The 18,293-nt window shown below is 55.4% G+C and overlaps 1 protein-coding gene across 1 annotated transcript in view; it reads left to right on the forward strand.

The window, feature by feature from the left end:
- Positions 1-7,828: 7,828 nt before the first annotated feature.
- Positions 7,829-18,293, forward strand: part of PER2 (period circadian regulator 2) — a 37,943-nt gene continuing 27,478 nt past the window's right edge. Inside the window, exons 1-3 of the mRNA XM_040638590.1 lie at positions 7,829-7,932; positions 16,519-16,748; positions 17,193-17,255. Of these exons, the coding sequence (XP_040494524.1) occupies positions 16,537-16,748; positions 17,193-17,255 (275 nt within the window). The 5' untranslated portion in view covers positions 7,829-7,932; positions 16,519-16,536. The remainder of the gene's footprint in view (positions 7,933-16,518; positions 16,749-17,192; positions 17,256-18,293) is intronic.

Here is an 18,293-nt window from a genome sequence, read left to right on the forward strand (position 1 = left end):
CTGCCCAGTTCCTGGCTCTCCAGGCTCAGACAGCGAAAGGCAGGCTGACAGGAAACATCTGGAGGGCCAGATCATTCTGGAAGGATGAAACAAGGATGCCTGGCAGCCATCTGTCCCTCACCGGAACCCTAATGACTTGTACCAACACTTGGATAAGCGGGGCCCTCACTCAGGGGAGAGAAACTTGAGTAGCCTCCGTTCTGCTGACAGCAGATTTTAAGGCCAAAAAGAGCAGCAGCACCTTGTCTGAGGACCGGTCTCTCTCTGCCACAAACAACGTCTCGAGAGCCACTATTAGAAATCCACCACAGACTGACTTAGGGCAGACTCCTCACACAGGAAGCCAGAGGTCTCAATGACTCAGAAATACTCTTACAATGGAAACTTTAGTGGGATTATTTTGTAATAACAGCCCCTTTTCAAATCTCCTAAATAGTCTGGAAAAACAGTCTTGTAGGTGTCGAACTTCGGGAGACCTACCTGTCCTTGTAACTGAGCAAACCCAAACTGTTTTCTAAAACAAGGCTGTGTGGGCCACGTCAGACTGGGCCCGGGGTGAGACGAGGTGGGCCTCCTCTCGTCATGCGCTTGGCCCTTGTAGGCACTGCCTCTTTCATAACAGAGTCACGTTGGTAGCCTGAGATTGGCCACAGTGCGGGTATTTACACCATAAAAATTGGCAAATGTTACAAAATTTTTCCCTTCAGAGAGTCAGCTGTTAAACTTCTACTAGCACACTTGCTGGAGTCATCCCGAGAAATGATTAGAACCAGTTCCTGGTGTCCTGGCCTGTGAGTTCTCAATCACAGACGAGTGCCCGTAGGCCAGTGAATCCTCCCGGAGCTCTGCTGACACGTGACCTTCTTTACAGGCCTGGAAATCAAAGGCGGGTGGGGGCGGGTGGGCAGAGGGCAGGTCTTGAGGACAAGCATCCTTGTCAAGGCGCCTGCTCCGGGTGAGGCATCTAGCAAGGACGATCTATTCTCCGGCACAGTACGAGGCACTGCTCTGACGTCTAGGAGGCTCCTGGGAACTTGGGGCTTTGAAACCCTAGCTCATCTCTCCCGTGGGCCACATCCGTGGCCCAGGATCATTCCCCGTCTGACTGCTGACCTTGTACGGGGGACCTGTCAAGGCTGTGGCTTGGGTCTCCTTTGTAGCTCTGTGAACCTCGCAATCAGAGACTGGCCTGAGCTCCAACAGTCCACCCAGTGGCTGCAGAAGATGGGAATTTGCTGAGCTGCCATAGAGGCCTCCAGCTTGCAGACTTTGTCTGAGTTTGGCAGTGAACTGTCGTAAGCCTATCATTTGTTTTTCAAGGTCTCCAGAACGTACACAGGGAGCCGCCCTTCTCCGTAATCGGCATTATTACTGTCGTGGCCCCCTCAAGTCCCGCATCTTCTTGGTCCCTCGGTGCCTGGCTCTCTGCTGTGCCCCCATCATAACTGACCACTGGTGAAAACTTACATAACTGCAATGCAACTATGCCACTGCACGGTGGGTTATTAACTGCGGTCAGCAAATTTTTTTCTGTGAAGGGCTAGATAGTAAATAGTTTAAGTTTTGTGGGCCTTGTATGATCTCTGCAGCATATTCTTTGGCTTTTTTTTCCTCCCATTTACCTTTAAATAATGTAAAAACCATTCTTAGCTCAAGGGCCATGCAAAAACAGGCCAAGGCTGAACCCTGGTTACTGCTGTCCCACTTAGCACTAGGAATGGGGCCCCTATGGCTCGGAGATGAGTAGACAGTTCAAGCCCAAAATGAAGCCCTGAGGGTCTGCTTCCTAGAACCCTTTTCGGTATCTGGTGTGTTGGTGCAGATTCCCTAGAGAGCAGAGGCTCCAGGTAGGCTTCAGAACGAATGCTTTAAGCTGGAGGTAGAATCCCAGGGCAGCAAGAGTGAGGGACAAAGGAGGAAAATGCAAGAGCAGGCATTTTCATGCGGCCCCTGCTTACCGAGGGCCACGAGGGCCACGTGGGACAAAGCCGACACTCAACAGGTTCACGAGCTCGGCCTATGGGACTTCTCTGGCCTGGCTGAGCGAAAAACCAGGCCTGGGATCTTTATCCACCAGAGGGCAAAGGGCGAGGAACGGCTCGGCTGGCGGCTCCTGCCTCTCACTGGCTCAGTGTAAGGCGTGCCCCACAGTGCCCATGGAGGAGAGGTGGGAAGAACCCAATAGCATTTACGACAGTGACTTTTCTGGGTGACAGTGACAGCTCTGAGGTCTAGCGAGCCGCAGACGATCTGGGACCCTTCCCCTTTCTGGCACGTGTTGAGTGGAGCACACAGTCCGCAATCTCCCAGAAGGGAGCAGAGCAGGGGACAGGGCCTCATTCCTCATTCTCAGTTCAGTTTGAAGGACTCATGCAGGGTGCAGAGAGGCTGGGCGAGGACTGGTCTCACAGGGTGGGCCCAGAGCCACAAGCACTCCCTGCCGGAATCCCAGTTTGACCCTGTCAGACCGTGGGGTGCTAGCTTGTCTGCTTCAGCTGCTGGGTCCTTCAGAGGGGCTAAAAGCTTTGCAGGGTGGGCCTCACAGGTGAGAAGGACCAGCTCTGATCTCCTAGGGACCCCAGTCTTCCGCGTGTCCCCTCCCCCCAGTCCTCACCAGCCCCCTCCCTCCACAGCTCCTAATCTACTGCGGTAGACCCACCCCCTGGGTCAGCCAGCCCCCGGGGTCCAGGGCTTGGCAGACCATCCTTCCCTTCTCAGCTCCCTCTGTTCCCAAGCCACAGCCACCCGGCTTGGGAGGGGGCAGGTCCTCCCTGAGCCACCCCCCTTTCCTTCCTGAGGCAGAGATCTGGGAGGACCGTGCTGTCCCTAGCCCGCCTCCTAAGGAGCGGAGCCCAGTGTGAAATCGTCCATCGCTTTCTGAGGGCAGAACACGTTGTCAGGGGTCTCTGGACCCCCACCAGGTCTCTCAGGGTCTCATGGCCTCTGTGGGGTGTCCTAGTTTCTGCCGGCAGTCTGAGGGAACTCCCCCAGGACAGGTATGCCCAGTTCCCTCGAGCACTCGTTCCGAGACACAGGCAGGAATGCCAGCGGGTCCAGACCGCTGACGCTGCAGCAGGGGCCCAGGGTTGTGTCCACCACCTGCCATTGGCTCTGCTCGGTAGCACCGAGGGTTCTCATGCTGCAGACACACCTCACGGGCTTTCGGAGAGCTCCCCGGCGCTGGTGGTGGCAATCTCCCCGAGGAGCAGCGGTGCACTCCCGCCCCTACGGGCTCCTGGGGCCACGGCAGCTTCAATAGTGGCAAGGGGGTGGGGGTCTCCTGTTCTCCCCTCCTCCTCCCTCATAGGGCCTGGCTTGTTGAGGAGCAGGGAGATGGGCACGCAGCAGCCCTCTCCCCAGGCTCTCTTTCACGGCTGGACTGCTGTGTGTCCCAAGGCTGCTGCCGTCCATAGTCTCCGGGGCTCCGGACTTTGCACCTCAGTCAGGTGACCCACCACCACCCCTAGAGGGGGTGGCTCCCACCTTGGGAGTGATCCAGTCAAACTCCTTTGTTTCTTCCCAAAAGCTCTGGTCTGGGGACAGGGGTATCTTTTCCACATTGGGCAGCAAGGAGAAGCCAGTGAGTAAGGGCAAACATGGCAGGTAACACACCGTGAGGCAAGGGCAGGATTTACTGGAGGAAAAACCTACAGGCAGAGACTGAGGAGGAATTCACGGTGCCCTGTCATCCCAGGACAGGCGCTGTGGGCCAGCATGGCTGCACAGACACGTGGTGGGTGTTAGGAACATGTGAAGACCCACATCCCAGCTGTCCACACCTGTGAGTCCTTTAGCTATTTGAAAGGGAGTTAGGAAGGTTCAGGCAGCACCTGGCTGGCCATGTCATAGAGGGAGATTTTGGGTGGGGAGGATGTTCAGGGGACCAGAGGGACATTGGAGTTTGGACTTTGGTCACCTAGTTCCCAGACTCCACAGGGGCGGGGCAGTGAGGGTGGCCATGCGACCATTCTGTAGACAAAGGTTGTCTCTCCTTGGTGATGTAAGACACGGCCCCACATGGTTCCTTGGTGCATGGTGACATCAAAGGTATCTTTTGCAAAGGGACAGTGGGGACCTGGACACAAGCTCTATGGACTTGAGGGTTAAATAAGAGCACATGCGTGAAGTGCCCAGCATGGTGCCTAACGTGGTGAGCTTGTGCTGAACCACAGCTTGTCACAGGGCGGGGGGTACCCCGAGGCCTATGCCCACCCACGAGCGTGCAGCCCAGACCTCAGCCTCCTGAAGGACCCAATGCCCTGCTGGAGAGGGGCCTCATTTGTCCCCTAATTCTTGACACTGCCCCAGGACCTCCGTGGTTGGGGGACACCTGCCAGGCACCCCCTGAGAGCCAACCCCAGCGCTACAGGAAGAACCAAACTGAGATGACAGCCTCGGGGCATACAGCGGGCCTGCACCGTCCATTTGAATGGCATGCCAACCGAGGTCGCCCTCTGAAGACAGAGGCCCCTCAAACATGGGGTCACCTTGTACACAGGTGGCCTTGCTGGCATGCTGTCTTTCCTTGGGCACCACCAGGAGACCAAGGGATATTGGTGGCCCAGAATCTTTGGGGGGGTGGGGAGAGTGCACCAGCTGCCAGAGACTAGCTGACCCGTAAGTCAGCCCTCAAGGTCCCAAGGCAAAATCTTGCCTCAGGTCAACCTGCCCACTGCCGCCCCCACCTCCCACCCCAAAAGGGACACTTTTCTTCTCACTTCAATCCTTAGGTTTTCTTTTAATGGCCTCATGACCAGGAAGTTTGAAGTTTTAGTCCTTTCTCAAGTGACAGGCTAGCAAAGAGTGTTTTGGTTTCAGTTAAAACCGTGTCTTTTATTTAGAAAGCTGATGATAAGAGAAGTCAGCTGGGTACACATTTAATCACTGGAGTCCTACAGAAATAAAGGAGAAGCTTACAACATAAAAAAAGCAGAATCTTGGACACTAACATTTTCATTCATTTCTATCTTTTGTTTTTAATTATAATAATGAAGTAAGCAGGTCTATACAGGTTGTTATATAATAGAGACAAAGCTGCGGTGATTTAAATTATTTGCAGATCCACAAAAATATGTTAACCTGGAGGAGTTACTGTAAAATAATCATCATTACCACAGATTAAAGCCCCATTATACCGACGTACGATTTAAAACAACCACCACAAACCTCTCAGCAAACTATAAGAGAAGGAACCCCTGGCCAAGGCCATCTATAAAACAGATAAACACCTAAGGCTAACATCATGCTTCATGGTGAAACATTGAGCGCTTTCTCGCTCAGATGGGGACTGGGGCGGGAATGTCCACTCTGACCACAGCAGGTGTGTCTGGCCGACACAGTGTCTGTCACATACTAGTTGCCCAGGACATGGCTGGTTGACCGAGAGCATGAGCGGAGAAGAGGGCCAGCGAGTGGCTCTACAAGGGCATGAACCCCAGGTGCAGAGGGGCCCTCCAGGCAGGGCCTGGGCATGGAGGGGCAGGGCTGACTTGAACCCGGCCCATTGGAGGAAACAGGTTGGTAGAACCGGACTGGGGGCAGGGGTAGAGCAGCCTTTGGCTGGGAGGCAGGGTGAAGGCTGACACCAGAGGCCAGCTCCTTCCACGGACAGCATTCCCCAGGCAGCTGGGGAAACTGGCTTACCACCCCCTCCCCCAGGCTACCTCCCTTAGTGCTGGCAAGGGTTCTGTGTTAGAGGTGACAGCTAACGCAACACATTTCTAGGTCAGTGTAGGCTGACCAGGAAAGGATTCATTCCCCACCACCACTTTAGTGCTCCAACATGCGTGCACACCCACACACACACACTCAGGATTCTCATTCAGTGAGAATGGCCCCTGTGGCTTAGCCTGATCCTAGGGGATTACCTCTTCTACACTGCAATCGGAGGACCCAATGAGATACAGTTTGCAGACCCCCCAACACATAGGTCTTCACAAATATTTGTGGAGTGAATGGAAGTTTCCAGTAACAAGAATTAAAAAACAAACAAACAAACAAACAAACAAACCTAGCCGTAAGACCCTGAAAATAGGTTAGGTTCTGAAGGGTTCTAGAGGTTCCATGATGTTTTATAATTTTTTAAATAATGGGTTTCAACATCTTTCAACCAGATTTATGGGCAGAAATAGAAAAGGCTAAATTTAGGGAGGAAATGTGACATTAGGCTACAGGCTGAATATGGAGCAGGAGCAAGGAAAAGCTGAGCAGGAGAAGAATCTCTGTATGATGTGGATGAGCTGTTTACTCTTGTTTCCAGAACAATGGAGCTTACTATTGACGTCAATGTACATGAAGAAACAAAAGGCCTTTGGGTGTGTGCAGGGTGCAGCTGGGCCTGGATTTGCTTGGCGTGTGTATGTGTGTGTGTGTGTGTCTTAGGGAGCAGACGGGGAGGGTGTCTAGGTGTCAGTGTCAGAGGAACGGGAGGTGGGCCACTATCACCTTGAAGTGTGAGCCGCACAGCAGGCCTCCCAGGGCTTCTGTGGGAAGGGCTGTCCTGGAGAACTTTATTTGCCCGGGTTTGCATCTGGGTCTGACAAAGTTGCATACATGTCTTGTCCAGGAGAAGGAAAGAAGTGGCTCCATCACAGGAATTCCTGAGTGCGGGTTTGCCTGCAGAAAGGACAGGACCCGTGGCGGGAGAGGCCAGAGGCCCCTTCAGCCCTTCAGAGCCCAGCCAGCCCACCCTCCCTGCTGGGACCCCGCATTTCCAGAACGTGCTGCCTGAGCGGCCTTGGAGCCTGTGCGCTGTGTCATGTTCTACAAGCCGGTCTGAGAGGAAGTTCCACTCTCTCCAGGTACCTTAAACAGAAACCTCAGGCTTCACGGGCCCCACACAATGCTTACTGAAAGAAAAAGGGCCACGGCCAGGGTGTTGCAGATCCAGCACCGTCTCCAAGCCCTACGCCCCTGTGGTCTGGGGCCTGCGCCTTCTGAAAACCAGTTCCCAGATGCCCGTCCTTGCTGGTCTCCAAGTGCCGCTGCCTCCGCGGGCCCTCTGCGGAAAACTCCGGCCTTGGCTAATTCGTGATCCTCGCCGCCCAAATGGCTAAGAACGTTCCCTCTTCGGGACTGAGACGGTCCTTTTCCCTAACGACGTGGTTGGGAGCACGTCATTTATTTTTCTTGTACCTCCTCCCAGTAAAAATGACACGCAGAATCAAAAGTTGCGATACGTGATCTCAAAAAGAAGAAAGGCCACTTGGAAGCTGACCGTCCTGGTAGATGTGGAACGAGCGTGGAGCTCGGCGGTCCGGTGGGCCTGCGCTCGGTCCCCCCGCAGCTTCAGCGCCCGGCGGAGAATGAATGGGAGTGAGTCAATGAATGAATGGGAATGAGTGAATGGAAGACGTCCGCAGGGAGTTTCTCGAGGGGGCGCGCCCTGGCCCCCGGCCGAAGGCGGCAGCCTTCCAGGGCTTGCGCTTCAGCGAGCGTTCGGCGCCCAGCCAGCCGGACCGAGGTGCCCTGGAGCCGGTCCCGTCCCGCGCCCAGCTCCCCCGGGCCGCGGTGGTACGCGCCACTCGGCGCTCCTCTAGCCGGCGGACGCCTGCTGTTTTGAATGGAAGGTGCCGAGGCCGGAAGTGGAAGGGACCACTCGGGAGGACGAGGAGGGGGGACAAGCGCGTCGCGTCTTCATTGAGGAACGGACGCGGTGAACATGGAGTTCCATGTGCGTCTTATGTAAAGAGAGCGACGGGCGCTGCAGCCAATGGACACGCGGTGCTCGCAGGCCCGACCCCCCCGGTATGCAGATGAGGCTGCGCTTCGGCCAATGGCGGGATCCGGGGGCGGGCGCGACGCGCGTAGTCACGTTTTCCACTATGTGACAGCGGCAGTGGCGCTGCGGGCTAGGGGCTGCTGGCTGTGGCGGCGGCGGGGTGGACGGACCGACGCGCGGGCGGACGCGCGGACCGGCGGGGACGCGGCTTGGTGAGGGCGCGGCGCGGCGGGCGGGGAGGGCGGATGGGCCGGCGGGCGCCAGGCTGGGGCGCCCGCCGCGGTCCGGCAGCCCGGCTGGCTGGTTACGTAACCGCCGGGCTGGGCCTCGGGCCGGTGGTCTGGAGCCCGGCGTACCGGCTCCAGGCGGGCGGGCGGCGGATCCTGCAGCCCATGGAAGTGTGACCCCAGGGTTTTCTGGGCTATTTGACTCCTTCTCCGCTTAAAACCGGCCTGGGGGGGGGGCGGTGGGGTGAGTACTGTTCTCCCCATTTTACAGATGGAGAAACTGAGGTCCAGAGAGGTTAGGCAACTCCATAAGGTCAATGAACTACCACACGGGACTGTCTTTCTCTAAATGATTTTCTTTTATGGACCCTCCCGCTCTTCCCTTTGCCCCATGGGGAGAGGGCCTGGGAAGGCTAAGGCAATTGAGGTTCAGTGCAACTGTCCCTGGGAATCATCCAGGGCAACACCTTGGCTTGACAGATTAGTCCACTGAGGTCCTGATACCTGCTGGGCACCACACTGTGGCAGGGCCAGGCCCAGGCCCAGGTTGTCTCCAGGGTATTTCCATCATCCTGAGGGTCTTGGTCTGGGTCAGGATGAGCTTCTGAGGTTTTATGAAAGCCTGCAATTGTGTGCTGAATGCTGAGTGGGCTGGAATTTGGGGGGAGGAGTCCCAGGTCCCCTAAATGTCAAGAACCCCAGCACCATGGCAGAAGCTCCTCGATGAATACTGCTCACCTCCCGTGTCTGATACTGGGGGGCACTGCCTTCTCCCTGGCTGCGAAGGGGAGACACCCCACCCTCTAGCCCCATCTGGGGTTTCTTGCCCCAGCCTGGGTTTGGCTGAGAATGAACAGGGCTCTATCTGAAGGCTTTAATTGGAAATTGAGTTCTTACATACAAGATGTATCACTTTTTGTAAGGTGTATGAGTAAAATGAGGAAAGGGGCTCCCCTTTTAAGCAGAAGCTACATGATATGCCAGCGCAGGGATGGCACTGTGGGTACCCGCACTTATCTGTCACTGGCATCTTGGTGTGATTCACTGGTACAGAACTAACGCAGCCTGGCTTTCTGTGGAGGCTGGGGTGCTGGGCAGAGAAGGGTGACTCAGCCACTGCTCTGGGCCTCGGTTTCCTTGTCTGCACGGAGGGGCTCCGATTAGGCAGTCTCCCGGGCCTGTCTGCACTCTGGGTTTCTGGATTCTGGTTACTCTATGGATGATTTCCTCAGGCCCCTGTGTAGGAGACAGAGATGTCTGATGCGCGCGCTCCTGCCTTCAGATCACATAACGTTCCCCTGTGAGGGACGTTCCGTGCTTTGAAGGAAGTAGGAAAGGTTCCCCTCATTTGTGCTGTTTCTCATGCACACACTCAACTTTCAGAAAAATACTGGTGGGCACGGCTCTGTTTTTAAACGGTGATGTAACTTCACCCGGCCTCAGCAACCACAGGCTCGGTCAGGTCACTGAGTGGCTGGCAGGACCTCTCAGCATTTAGTCCAAAGAAGAGAGGGACGCTGTGAACTGCCTTCTTGGGCAAAACTAAGATGAGACACATAACCCCTCCACTGTGCATCTGCTCTGTGCCCCCGCCCCCTGGGAAGCTGGCCCACCTGCAGACCCAGCAGAGAGCCATGGGGGTCTCGACAAGAGCCTCTGATGGGCTTTCCCTCTGAGCTCCTCTGTTAGGCTGTGGCTTCTACTCTCTAAGCCCTGTGTCTGTAACAAGTTTGTTACTTTTCCTAGTCAAGAGCAAATCAGAAGCAGTAGGTGAGCAGGTGGGGGGACGGGTCACGGGCATTATCACAGGCGGGCAGCGGTGGAGGGGGTGCCAGCCCTGAGCAGCCCTGTGGGCTCCCGGTGCTCCTGCCGGGTGACAGGGAGCAGTGGGAACAGCTCAGGTGTTCACGGGCACCCAGAGTGGCTCCTTCCCTGGACACTGAAACCAGGAAGCTGACGTTTTTGCCTTATCGCTGTCTTAAATCTCACGCTTCTGCGTATTTGAGGCTTTGGAAACAGAGTTGTGAGAATCCAAAGGAGTCTTAGTAAGGCCGAGACATGCGTCTCTCCTGCCTTCTTCCCTTCCATATTTGGACGGCGTTTTCCTCGGTTACCCAGCTGTTGCCATGGAGAGCGCGGGTGTTTATGTAGCAGGACAAACATTTTCTCCAGATTACAGCAGGCTGGCCTCAGGGAATTGGCTCCTAGCAGGAAGGAGCAAACATGCTACAGTATTTGGGGCTACGAACTACCACGGGCTCTGAGACACACAGTCCAGACTGAGAGATCCCTGTTCTATAAAGTGTGAAAACCGACGGAATTCACCAGCCTGTCAGAAGTCAGGCTGGTGGTGACCCTGGGGGTGCACGATGGCTGGAGGGCCATCAGCAGCCTCAGGGGAACTGGTGGGCTTCTGCCTCCAGAGCCGGGTGCTAGGTACATGGGTGTACTCAGTTTGTGGACAGACATCGATTGAAGACTTTTCTGTATCTTATACTTCTGTTTCAAAAAATCGATCAGCTCAAGCGATTGAACCACACATACACTGACTTCTGATTTCCACAAAGAAATGCAGTACATCCCCCTTCGGCTCAAGGGTACTGAGTGTGAGAAGCCTTTACCTGTCCCGGAGTCCTGCTGGTGGTGGTGGAGGGTGGAACTGAGGACCAGGCTGTGCTTTGGTTCCCAGTTTTTTTCACTATTGATCATGGAAACTATGAATACATGTGAAAGTAGAGAGGATGGTGTAATGAACCCTCATGAACTCATCAGCCGGCTTTAACGAGCTGGCTCTTGGCCCCTCTCCTTCCGTGCCCCCACTCACTTCCTCCCCCTCCTCTGTTATTGTGAGGCCCGTCCCAGACTATGATCTCATTGTGGACTGTACTTTCTAAATGTTCCTCTGTCCAGTCAAGGCAACCCTCGTTAGTAAGGCGTGGTCACGTGACCAGTGTCAGGGTCCAAGCTTAGCTCCTTCCCTTCAGTCTGCCCATTCTCTGGGGCAGAGCCAGCAGACGGATGTCTGCAAAGGGGGCAGCAAGGGGACTCCAGGGACAGGTGCACCCCAGCGTCCCCAGCAGCCCCTTTTCAGCCTGGATGTCCTTTCCTTTCTGGGGCCTTTGGTGCCCCAGACTATGAGCACCTCTCCCCAGGGGTGGAAGTAGGTTTGCCCAGGGATCCCCAGGGTCCTGGCAGTGCTGGCACGAGCCTGTGCTCCGTGAACGTTTGTGGAAGGCAGGTGGCAAAGTCTGCTTTGATGAGCAAGTTAGTTTTGTCAACTTGGCAAAATGAGGTCTGTCCATTAGAGCCGTTGGTGCTGAGCGATGCATTTTGTGGAATGATGAAGTTTCAGGTGGTTTGGTTGGTTTGTTGTTTCACATTTCTGCCATGCTTATCTGACCCTTTTTGCAAAGATTTATCTTCTACCTAAGGTAATCTTGTGACAATGGATCCTACTCAGACTTGCTCCCAAGGTCTGGTAGGGTGGCAAAGCCAGGAGTTCTCTGAGGAGCTGAGAGACAAGCCCTTGGGGGTACATGGAAGCAAAGTATGGGATGCCTCCTTCCAGGGTATGTCTTTATTGCCTGAGTTGGGGGTGGCCCTCTGAGCTCCTTGTCCTTTAAATACAAGCCAGAGACAGCTCCGGTGGCAGTGAAATATCTCCTTTAAAAAATTATTTGTTACCCCATCTGTTTTCCTGTAGTGATTGCCAGTGACGATAAAAGCTAAGCCTTTGTTGGCTACACGGCATTCCAGATACTTGGCACAGGCTGTCATTGAGCCCTCCCAGCGACCCATTAGAGGCAGGAGCTGCTGTCATCCCTCTTACAGACGAGGAAGCAAGGCACGGGAGGCTCAGGATCTTGCCCAGGATCACAGGGTCAGGAAGTAGAGGAACCCACTAACGCCCTTACCATCCAGGGCGGCTCTCTTAACCCCTCAGCCTTCACAGCTCACTCACAGAGAGAGGGCTGCTTGTCCGGGGAGGGCTGTGGGATGAGATGGATGGTGTGCAGGGTATCAGGGAGGGGGCAGGCAGGAGGGAGAGAATGCCCTCACCCACCCCACCCGCCGCCCCTGGGGCAGCCCCTTGGCAGCTCTACTGACATGTAGCAGGAGCCCCCTAAGACGTCTCCTTGCCTCCACCTTGCCTCTAGCCCGTAAGCCTGTTAGAGTTTAAGTCAGATCTTGTTGCACAGAACTCAGTTTCCCATCTCACTCAGAATAAACCCAGAGTCCTGGCTCTGCCCCTGTGAGGTGCCATGTGATCTAGTTCCAACCCCGTATCACCCTCCTGTCCTCTGCCTTGCCCACTCTGCTCCAGGCTGGTCCATCTTCCTCAAATGCCCCTGCCTCAGGACCTTTGCACTTGCCCCCCCAGCCTCAAATATTCTTCCTCCAGCACCTTCCTGGCCCACTCTCTCACTCTCTTCAGTCTGTCTTCGTTTGGGTTCTCTTAAAAGCAGAGTGTGGGCTGACACTTAATGCTAGCATTTCACTGGGAGGTGCAATCCCAGGCAGCAAGAGTGAGGGAACAGGGAAGAGAGAAGGTTGGGATGCAGGCTGATCTCTTAGCCCTTGGGGGCCTCATCAGAAAAGACAATGACGAAGAAGAAAGGATAGAAGAGCTTCCGGACTTCATTCAAGGGAGGGATGGAAGGGGTGTATTTACCTGCTGACCTGTCCTCTCTTCCATCCCCCATGGCCAAAGTTCACCCCGGGCAGTGTGCTCTCCCTCCGGGCCACTGGCTTCACTGGGCCCTCTGGCAGCAGCTGGGAAGGCAAGGGCCCACCCCCACATGCGGTGCTTCATCTAAGGCCGTGGGTGGCCAGCACAGCCAGGGACTCCAGGCCGCCTCAGGTGTGAGGCCATGAGGACCAGGTGAGTGAATACCCAGCCTGGGCTGGGGAGGACCGAGTGGCTGCAGGCCTGCGGGAGAGTGAGGTCAAGGGGCTGTGAATCAGCACCACACATGGGGACTCAGGTGCAAGGTCAAATGTTGCCTGCACACTCGCCTCTCTGGCGGCACTCCCAGCCTCTCCCACGCAAGACCTCCCCACCTCCCGCTCTGTTGCCTTCTCCTTAGCGTTTAGCATTCTTCTCCCGCCTATGCCATTCCCTTGTGGGTGATCTGTGTTCCCCACTGGAATGTAAGCTCTGTAAGGGCAGGAAGGACGTCCGTCCCGTTCTCTGACATCCTCCAGCCCGAAGCGCCGTGTGCCCTCGGAGGGAGTTAATCAGTGGAAGACGTGATGTCCAGCCCTGCCTAAATGCCATCTGTCACTCTGTTTGTTGTTGTTCTTTATTGTTCCATAACTTGTTCCTTTGTGTCCTAGAATCTTCCTCTATCGGTGTGTCTTGTGCCCCTGTCTTTCGTAGGTACATCGTCTCGCCCAGCACAGATGTCCCAGGCTGTTTGTCGTTAAGCATACGTGCCGTGCCGGGCTCTGGGGCTACAGCAGAGGACAGCTAAGCTCCAGCACATCAGGGTGGAGCCCAGCGGTGTCAGCACCATGGGGGATGGAACACCAGGCAAGGGATGTGGGCCGGGGGGGGAGAAGTCAGTGCTGTTTGTGCAGGGTGAGTGCTGTGGGCACCAGGGAGCAGCAAGTCCCTGGGGTCGGAGCTCATTGTCAGGGCCGAGGAGGCGGGACTCAGCAGGAGATGCTCAGGAGGCAGCCGGGGAGGCCTCGCAGAGCTGTAGACCCTCGTGCAGACTGGGGCTGTGCTCTGAGCCAGGGGGAGCAGAGGACTGGGGCGGGGCCAGGTGAGGCACAGGCCCTGTCTGGAAGTCGGGGCTGGCACTGGCCAGGGTGCCCACGGCAGACAAGGTGCCAGAGCTGGGATGCCAGCAGCCTCCCTGCGGATGTTCCTTTGGTAGTATTATCAGTCCATACACCACGCTCATGGGTCTTTGTGCGCTCGTACAGGCATTCCCGGGGAGTGGAGGGGCCTCCTAGCAGGGGGAAGGGCGAGGATTATACATGGTCCTGGACATGTCCAGAGTCCCGTCCAGAAACCATTAGTGACCACAACGCACAAAGTCCCCCACCTTGTGGACACTGGATGCCGACAGCCCTGCTCATTTCTGGTGACTTCATCCTTTGTGTTTTCCTCACGCCTAATGAGGTCGAGCATCTCTCCAGGTTTATGGATCTTTGGTGTTTTCCTTTGTGGGACTAGCCCATTCGTAGTCTTTGGTCTCTCTCTTCCCAAAAGTGAGCACCTTCCGTGTTCTCACTGAGTCAGCTAGAACATCTCTGAAATGTTAAAAAACAAGCAATTAGACAAAATGAAGACTGGGGAGTAGGTTTGCTTGTTTTGTTCCTGACGTTGGTCAGGTGTTTTGCTGTTCTGGGGCTTTGGGTTCTCTGTGAGTCAGGACCCTGGTAACCGGCTGCTGTCTCAAGCCATGACGAGCAGGTGTGTTCCACTGAGATTTCCTCCCTTTAACCACAACCTTGGAGACTGTATCTTCCGTGCATCAACCCTGTGGACTGTATCTTCTGCTCAAGACTCAGTGACTTTCCATCCTTTGTAGGTAACCTGTTTGTTTTTCCTGTATGCATGGAATTTTTTTTTTGAAATTTGAAAACATCACTTTACATCGGGACATCACTGGGCTTGGACTCTTCACGTAACTTTTCCTGGTATTCAAGGAGTCCTTTGACCAGCAGTTGCAAATCTGTCTTCGGCCCGGATGGTTTTCTTGGCGTGTATCTTTCACGGGAGTCTCTGGTTCACTGTTGCAGTGGCTCTTTGAGAAAGAGCTGTTACCCGCGGATAAAAACAGGGCTCTGGTGTCGTTGCCCTTTCCCTCGGTGCTTTTCAGAGTTCCCCGCGCTCATCCTCAGCATTTCTGAGGCCATCTGCTTCGTTCTTGACTCTGGACCTGTCTCTCATTTTCTGTTCTAGGTGGCATTTTCATCTCACTCTGTGGCTTCAGCTCCTCCTTCATTACGTGGTTCCTTGAGGACACCCTTCCTCGATTTTTGTGTGTGCTGCGGAGTGGGTGCCATCCTAAGTCCGCTGGGCTCCCCATGCCGTGCAGGTTGTGTTCATCTGGTCTTTACTGCACGTCTTTTCAGAAGACTCACGTTGGCTTTTTACCATTTGTTGGTTCGTGAACAAGACAAGGTCTAGTGAGACCTGCTGTTTTCCAGAGAGTACTGTGGTTGGATTCTCCGTGGGTCCCCGTCTTCAGGAGCAGGTGGGCACGGGATCCAGCGCTGTCACCTGCAAGCCACTGACCTGTTCTCTCATCTGTAGACTAGAACCGAGAATGGTACTCTGGCTGGTAGCCGATGGTCAGTGCTCGTGAGGGTTACTGACGTGGAACAGTGTGTGTGTGTAGCTGTTGCCATCAGCCAGGTGTCTGGTCTGTTTCTTGGAGCACATGGAGGCTGTGGGGCACATTCTGCCCCTGGAGACTCTGCTCAGTCAGGGCATGGCTGCTGGGCCCTCCGGATCTTCCCTCCCCCGCTCCGTGGCCAAGGCTGGCCTTCCAGGACCGTGCTGGTGGATCCCCTTGCTTTCTGGCTTCCTGACCATCGAGGTCGGGAGGAAAGGGAAGCCGAGGGTTTACGCCCCCAGCTCTGTTCCCCCAAATGGCAAGTTGTCTGGGTTCCTCTGGTCTCAGTAACCCTTCTTCCTGCCCTCCAGGCCCAGGGTAATAACAGCTTCCCCCTCCCCATGCCTGCCTAGCTGCCAGGGCCAGACATCTTTTGCTTCCTGCCAGGACCCTGAGGAGACACCATCCTGGGTCCTCCTCTCCCAGGGACATCTCTCTCCCCATCCTTGGGCTTCTGGTTGAACCCCTCCCCCTTGCATACTCCCTGTCTGCTCATCCCCATGGTTGTCTCCCAGAATTATTGCAGAAGCCTTAGGGCTGGTCTGGCTCTAACTTCAGGCCCTCTCCACCTCTTGCCCCTAAACGCCAAAGTTAAAGTATCTACGTAGCACAGTGGTGAGGACCTGTCCCAAATGCAGCAAACTTCGTTCATCCAGTACTTCGAACCCTTCAGTGGCTGGTGCTGGTCCCCCTGCCCTCCACACCCGCTGGCACACACCCTCTGTGGTGGGCACACACCTCTCCCACCCACTCGGCCCTCTTCACAGGGCGACGTCTGCTTCATAGCCTCCTGTCCCCCTGAAGTCTCCCCGGCCCGCAGCCTGGTCTTGGGGTTCCCTCTGCATACAGCCTGGGCTTGGGGTCTCCTGTAGCTTGTGATGGCCAAGACTTCTGAACCCTGCTGCTCCCCACCATCACCTGGGGAGACTTTTCCCAAGGCTCCCCACGTGCTGGGCCGTGGTCATTGACGCACTTGTCGCCTCCTCACCAGGCCACAGCAGTCTGCGGCCGCAGGATTCATCTGCCTCCCTAACCATGGCAGGTAGGAGACAGGAGCTCGGAGCTCGGTGAGTAAGAACAAGGAATACCCGTGCCTGACCCTGACTACTAGCAGCGTCTGTAGCGAAATGTGGCAACGGATTCAGCGGCACACTGCACGAGATGGCTACAGCGACTCCCTGCACCTTCAAGGCCTGACGACCTTTCTCTCTTTTCCCAGCTTCGTTGTGGAGCCAACATGAACAGATATGCCGAGTACCCCGCCAGCCCTGGTCACCCCGCCCAGGAGCCCGAGGAGCCCAAGCCCCACGGAGCCCTGGTCCAGGAAGACGTGCCCATGAGCAGTGGCTCTAGCGGAAATGAAACCAACGAGAACCGCTCCCCGGGGCAGGACTCGCAGGGCAGCGAGGAGCTGGGGATGCTGGTGGGGCCGCCCATCGTCCCCCCGGGGTAGGTGGGACCCTCAGAGGCCACTTGTCTCAACCCATGGTTTGATTGCTTTTGAGGTCTTTAAATCATGATTAGCACGTTTTTCAACACTTAAAAAAAATCTCATTAACTCAGAATAACTAAAATTTACTATAATGTGGCCACTGTTGATGTTGACTCTCTGATTGCCGGTAGATAGATACCGAGTGAGTGTAGCAAGATCTCGGGAGCAGAGGAGCCGGTGGCCCTTCTAGCCCCCGGTGTCTACAGAAAATGAACTTGATCTGTTAGTCCTTCTTCCAGTACATAAAACTAGAAAGTTTTATGCTCCGGGTTTATCTTAACCTTGTATTTTTTGTAATTGTCTTACTATGTGTGGGATAACCTGGACTGTTGTCACTGGTTGGATGAGGGGATGGATGGAGCACGCGGTCCTCTGAGTGGCCTTTTTTCTCGTGCTTACAGTCCTGATGCCTTTGGCCTCATGATGGCGAAGTCTGAACACAGCACGTCTGCAAGCGGCTGCAGGTAAGGCCAGTCCCAATTTACGGTCTCTGAGAAATGGAGATTTGTTACTAGAGGTTAGTTTTGGGGTAATGTGACATTTTGCCAGTCTCTGCTAGCACCTGTCGGTGTGCGCAGCCGTCTCGGTTGTGAGCCGGCCGTGCCCTCTCACACCCCAGCTGCTCGGGCCCCTTACAATGCTCCAGACCTGCAGCCCCTCCAGCTCCGCCTGCTCAGGCCTTGTCTGCGTCCTAGACATGCTCATCTGGAACATTCCTCCTCCTTTTTAGGTGTTTGAAACAAAGGTATCCTTAATTTTACATCCACAGACATTTTTTCTTTTTTTTTTTTTTTGTTTCAAAGATTTTATTTATTTGAGAGAGAGTGTGCACGAGCAGGGCAAGGGGCAGAGGGAGAGGGAGTAGCAGGCTCCCCGCTGAGCAGGGAGCTCAATGCAGGGTTTGGTCCCAGGACCCTGGGATCGTGACCTGAGCCAAAGGCAGACGCATAACCGACTGAGCCACCCAGGGGCCCCCCACAGACATTTTCTTGTCATCACCAGAGCAAACTGCAGCTCTCAGGCCTGGCTGTGTGGGCACCTGGCCATCTCGCCCTGAAACCTGATTTCCTGCACTCTTTCTGCACCCTCTGCTCTCAACAAGAACGGCCCACCTGTTTTGTCTTCTTCCCATCTCTGTACCCTTAAGTTTCGAGCCCCTTCATACAAGTCTTTCCTCTCTGAGGCCTTCCCGTGTTCCTCATTCACGTTCCCGCCACAGGAAACCAGTTCGCTGTCCTCTCTCTTCTCCGTCACTCCATTCTCTTCTGTTTGACGCAGGGCAAGAAGGCGCAGCCCTGAGGGGCAAAGCCCAGCTCCAGCCCGGGGGCCAAGAGCCCAGGTGGCGGGACTTCTGCAGCCCTCCCTCGGGTGAGCGCAGTGGCTCTCAGCCGGGGTGCTCCGTCTCCCCACAGGAGACGTGTAGCGGCGTCAGGAGACAGGGTTGGTCGTCACAGTTGGCGAGGGTGCGTCGGCCTCTGGTGGGGAGGAGGCCAAGGATGCTA

This window comes from Ursus maritimus, unplaced genomic scaffold (genome assembly GCF_017311325.1).
Source record: "Ursus maritimus isolate PB19 unplaced genomic scaffold, ASM1731132v1 scaffold_1, whole genome shotgun sequence".
NCBI classification, from domain to species: Eukaryota; Metazoa; Chordata; class Mammalia; order Carnivora; family Ursidae; genus Ursus; species Ursus maritimus.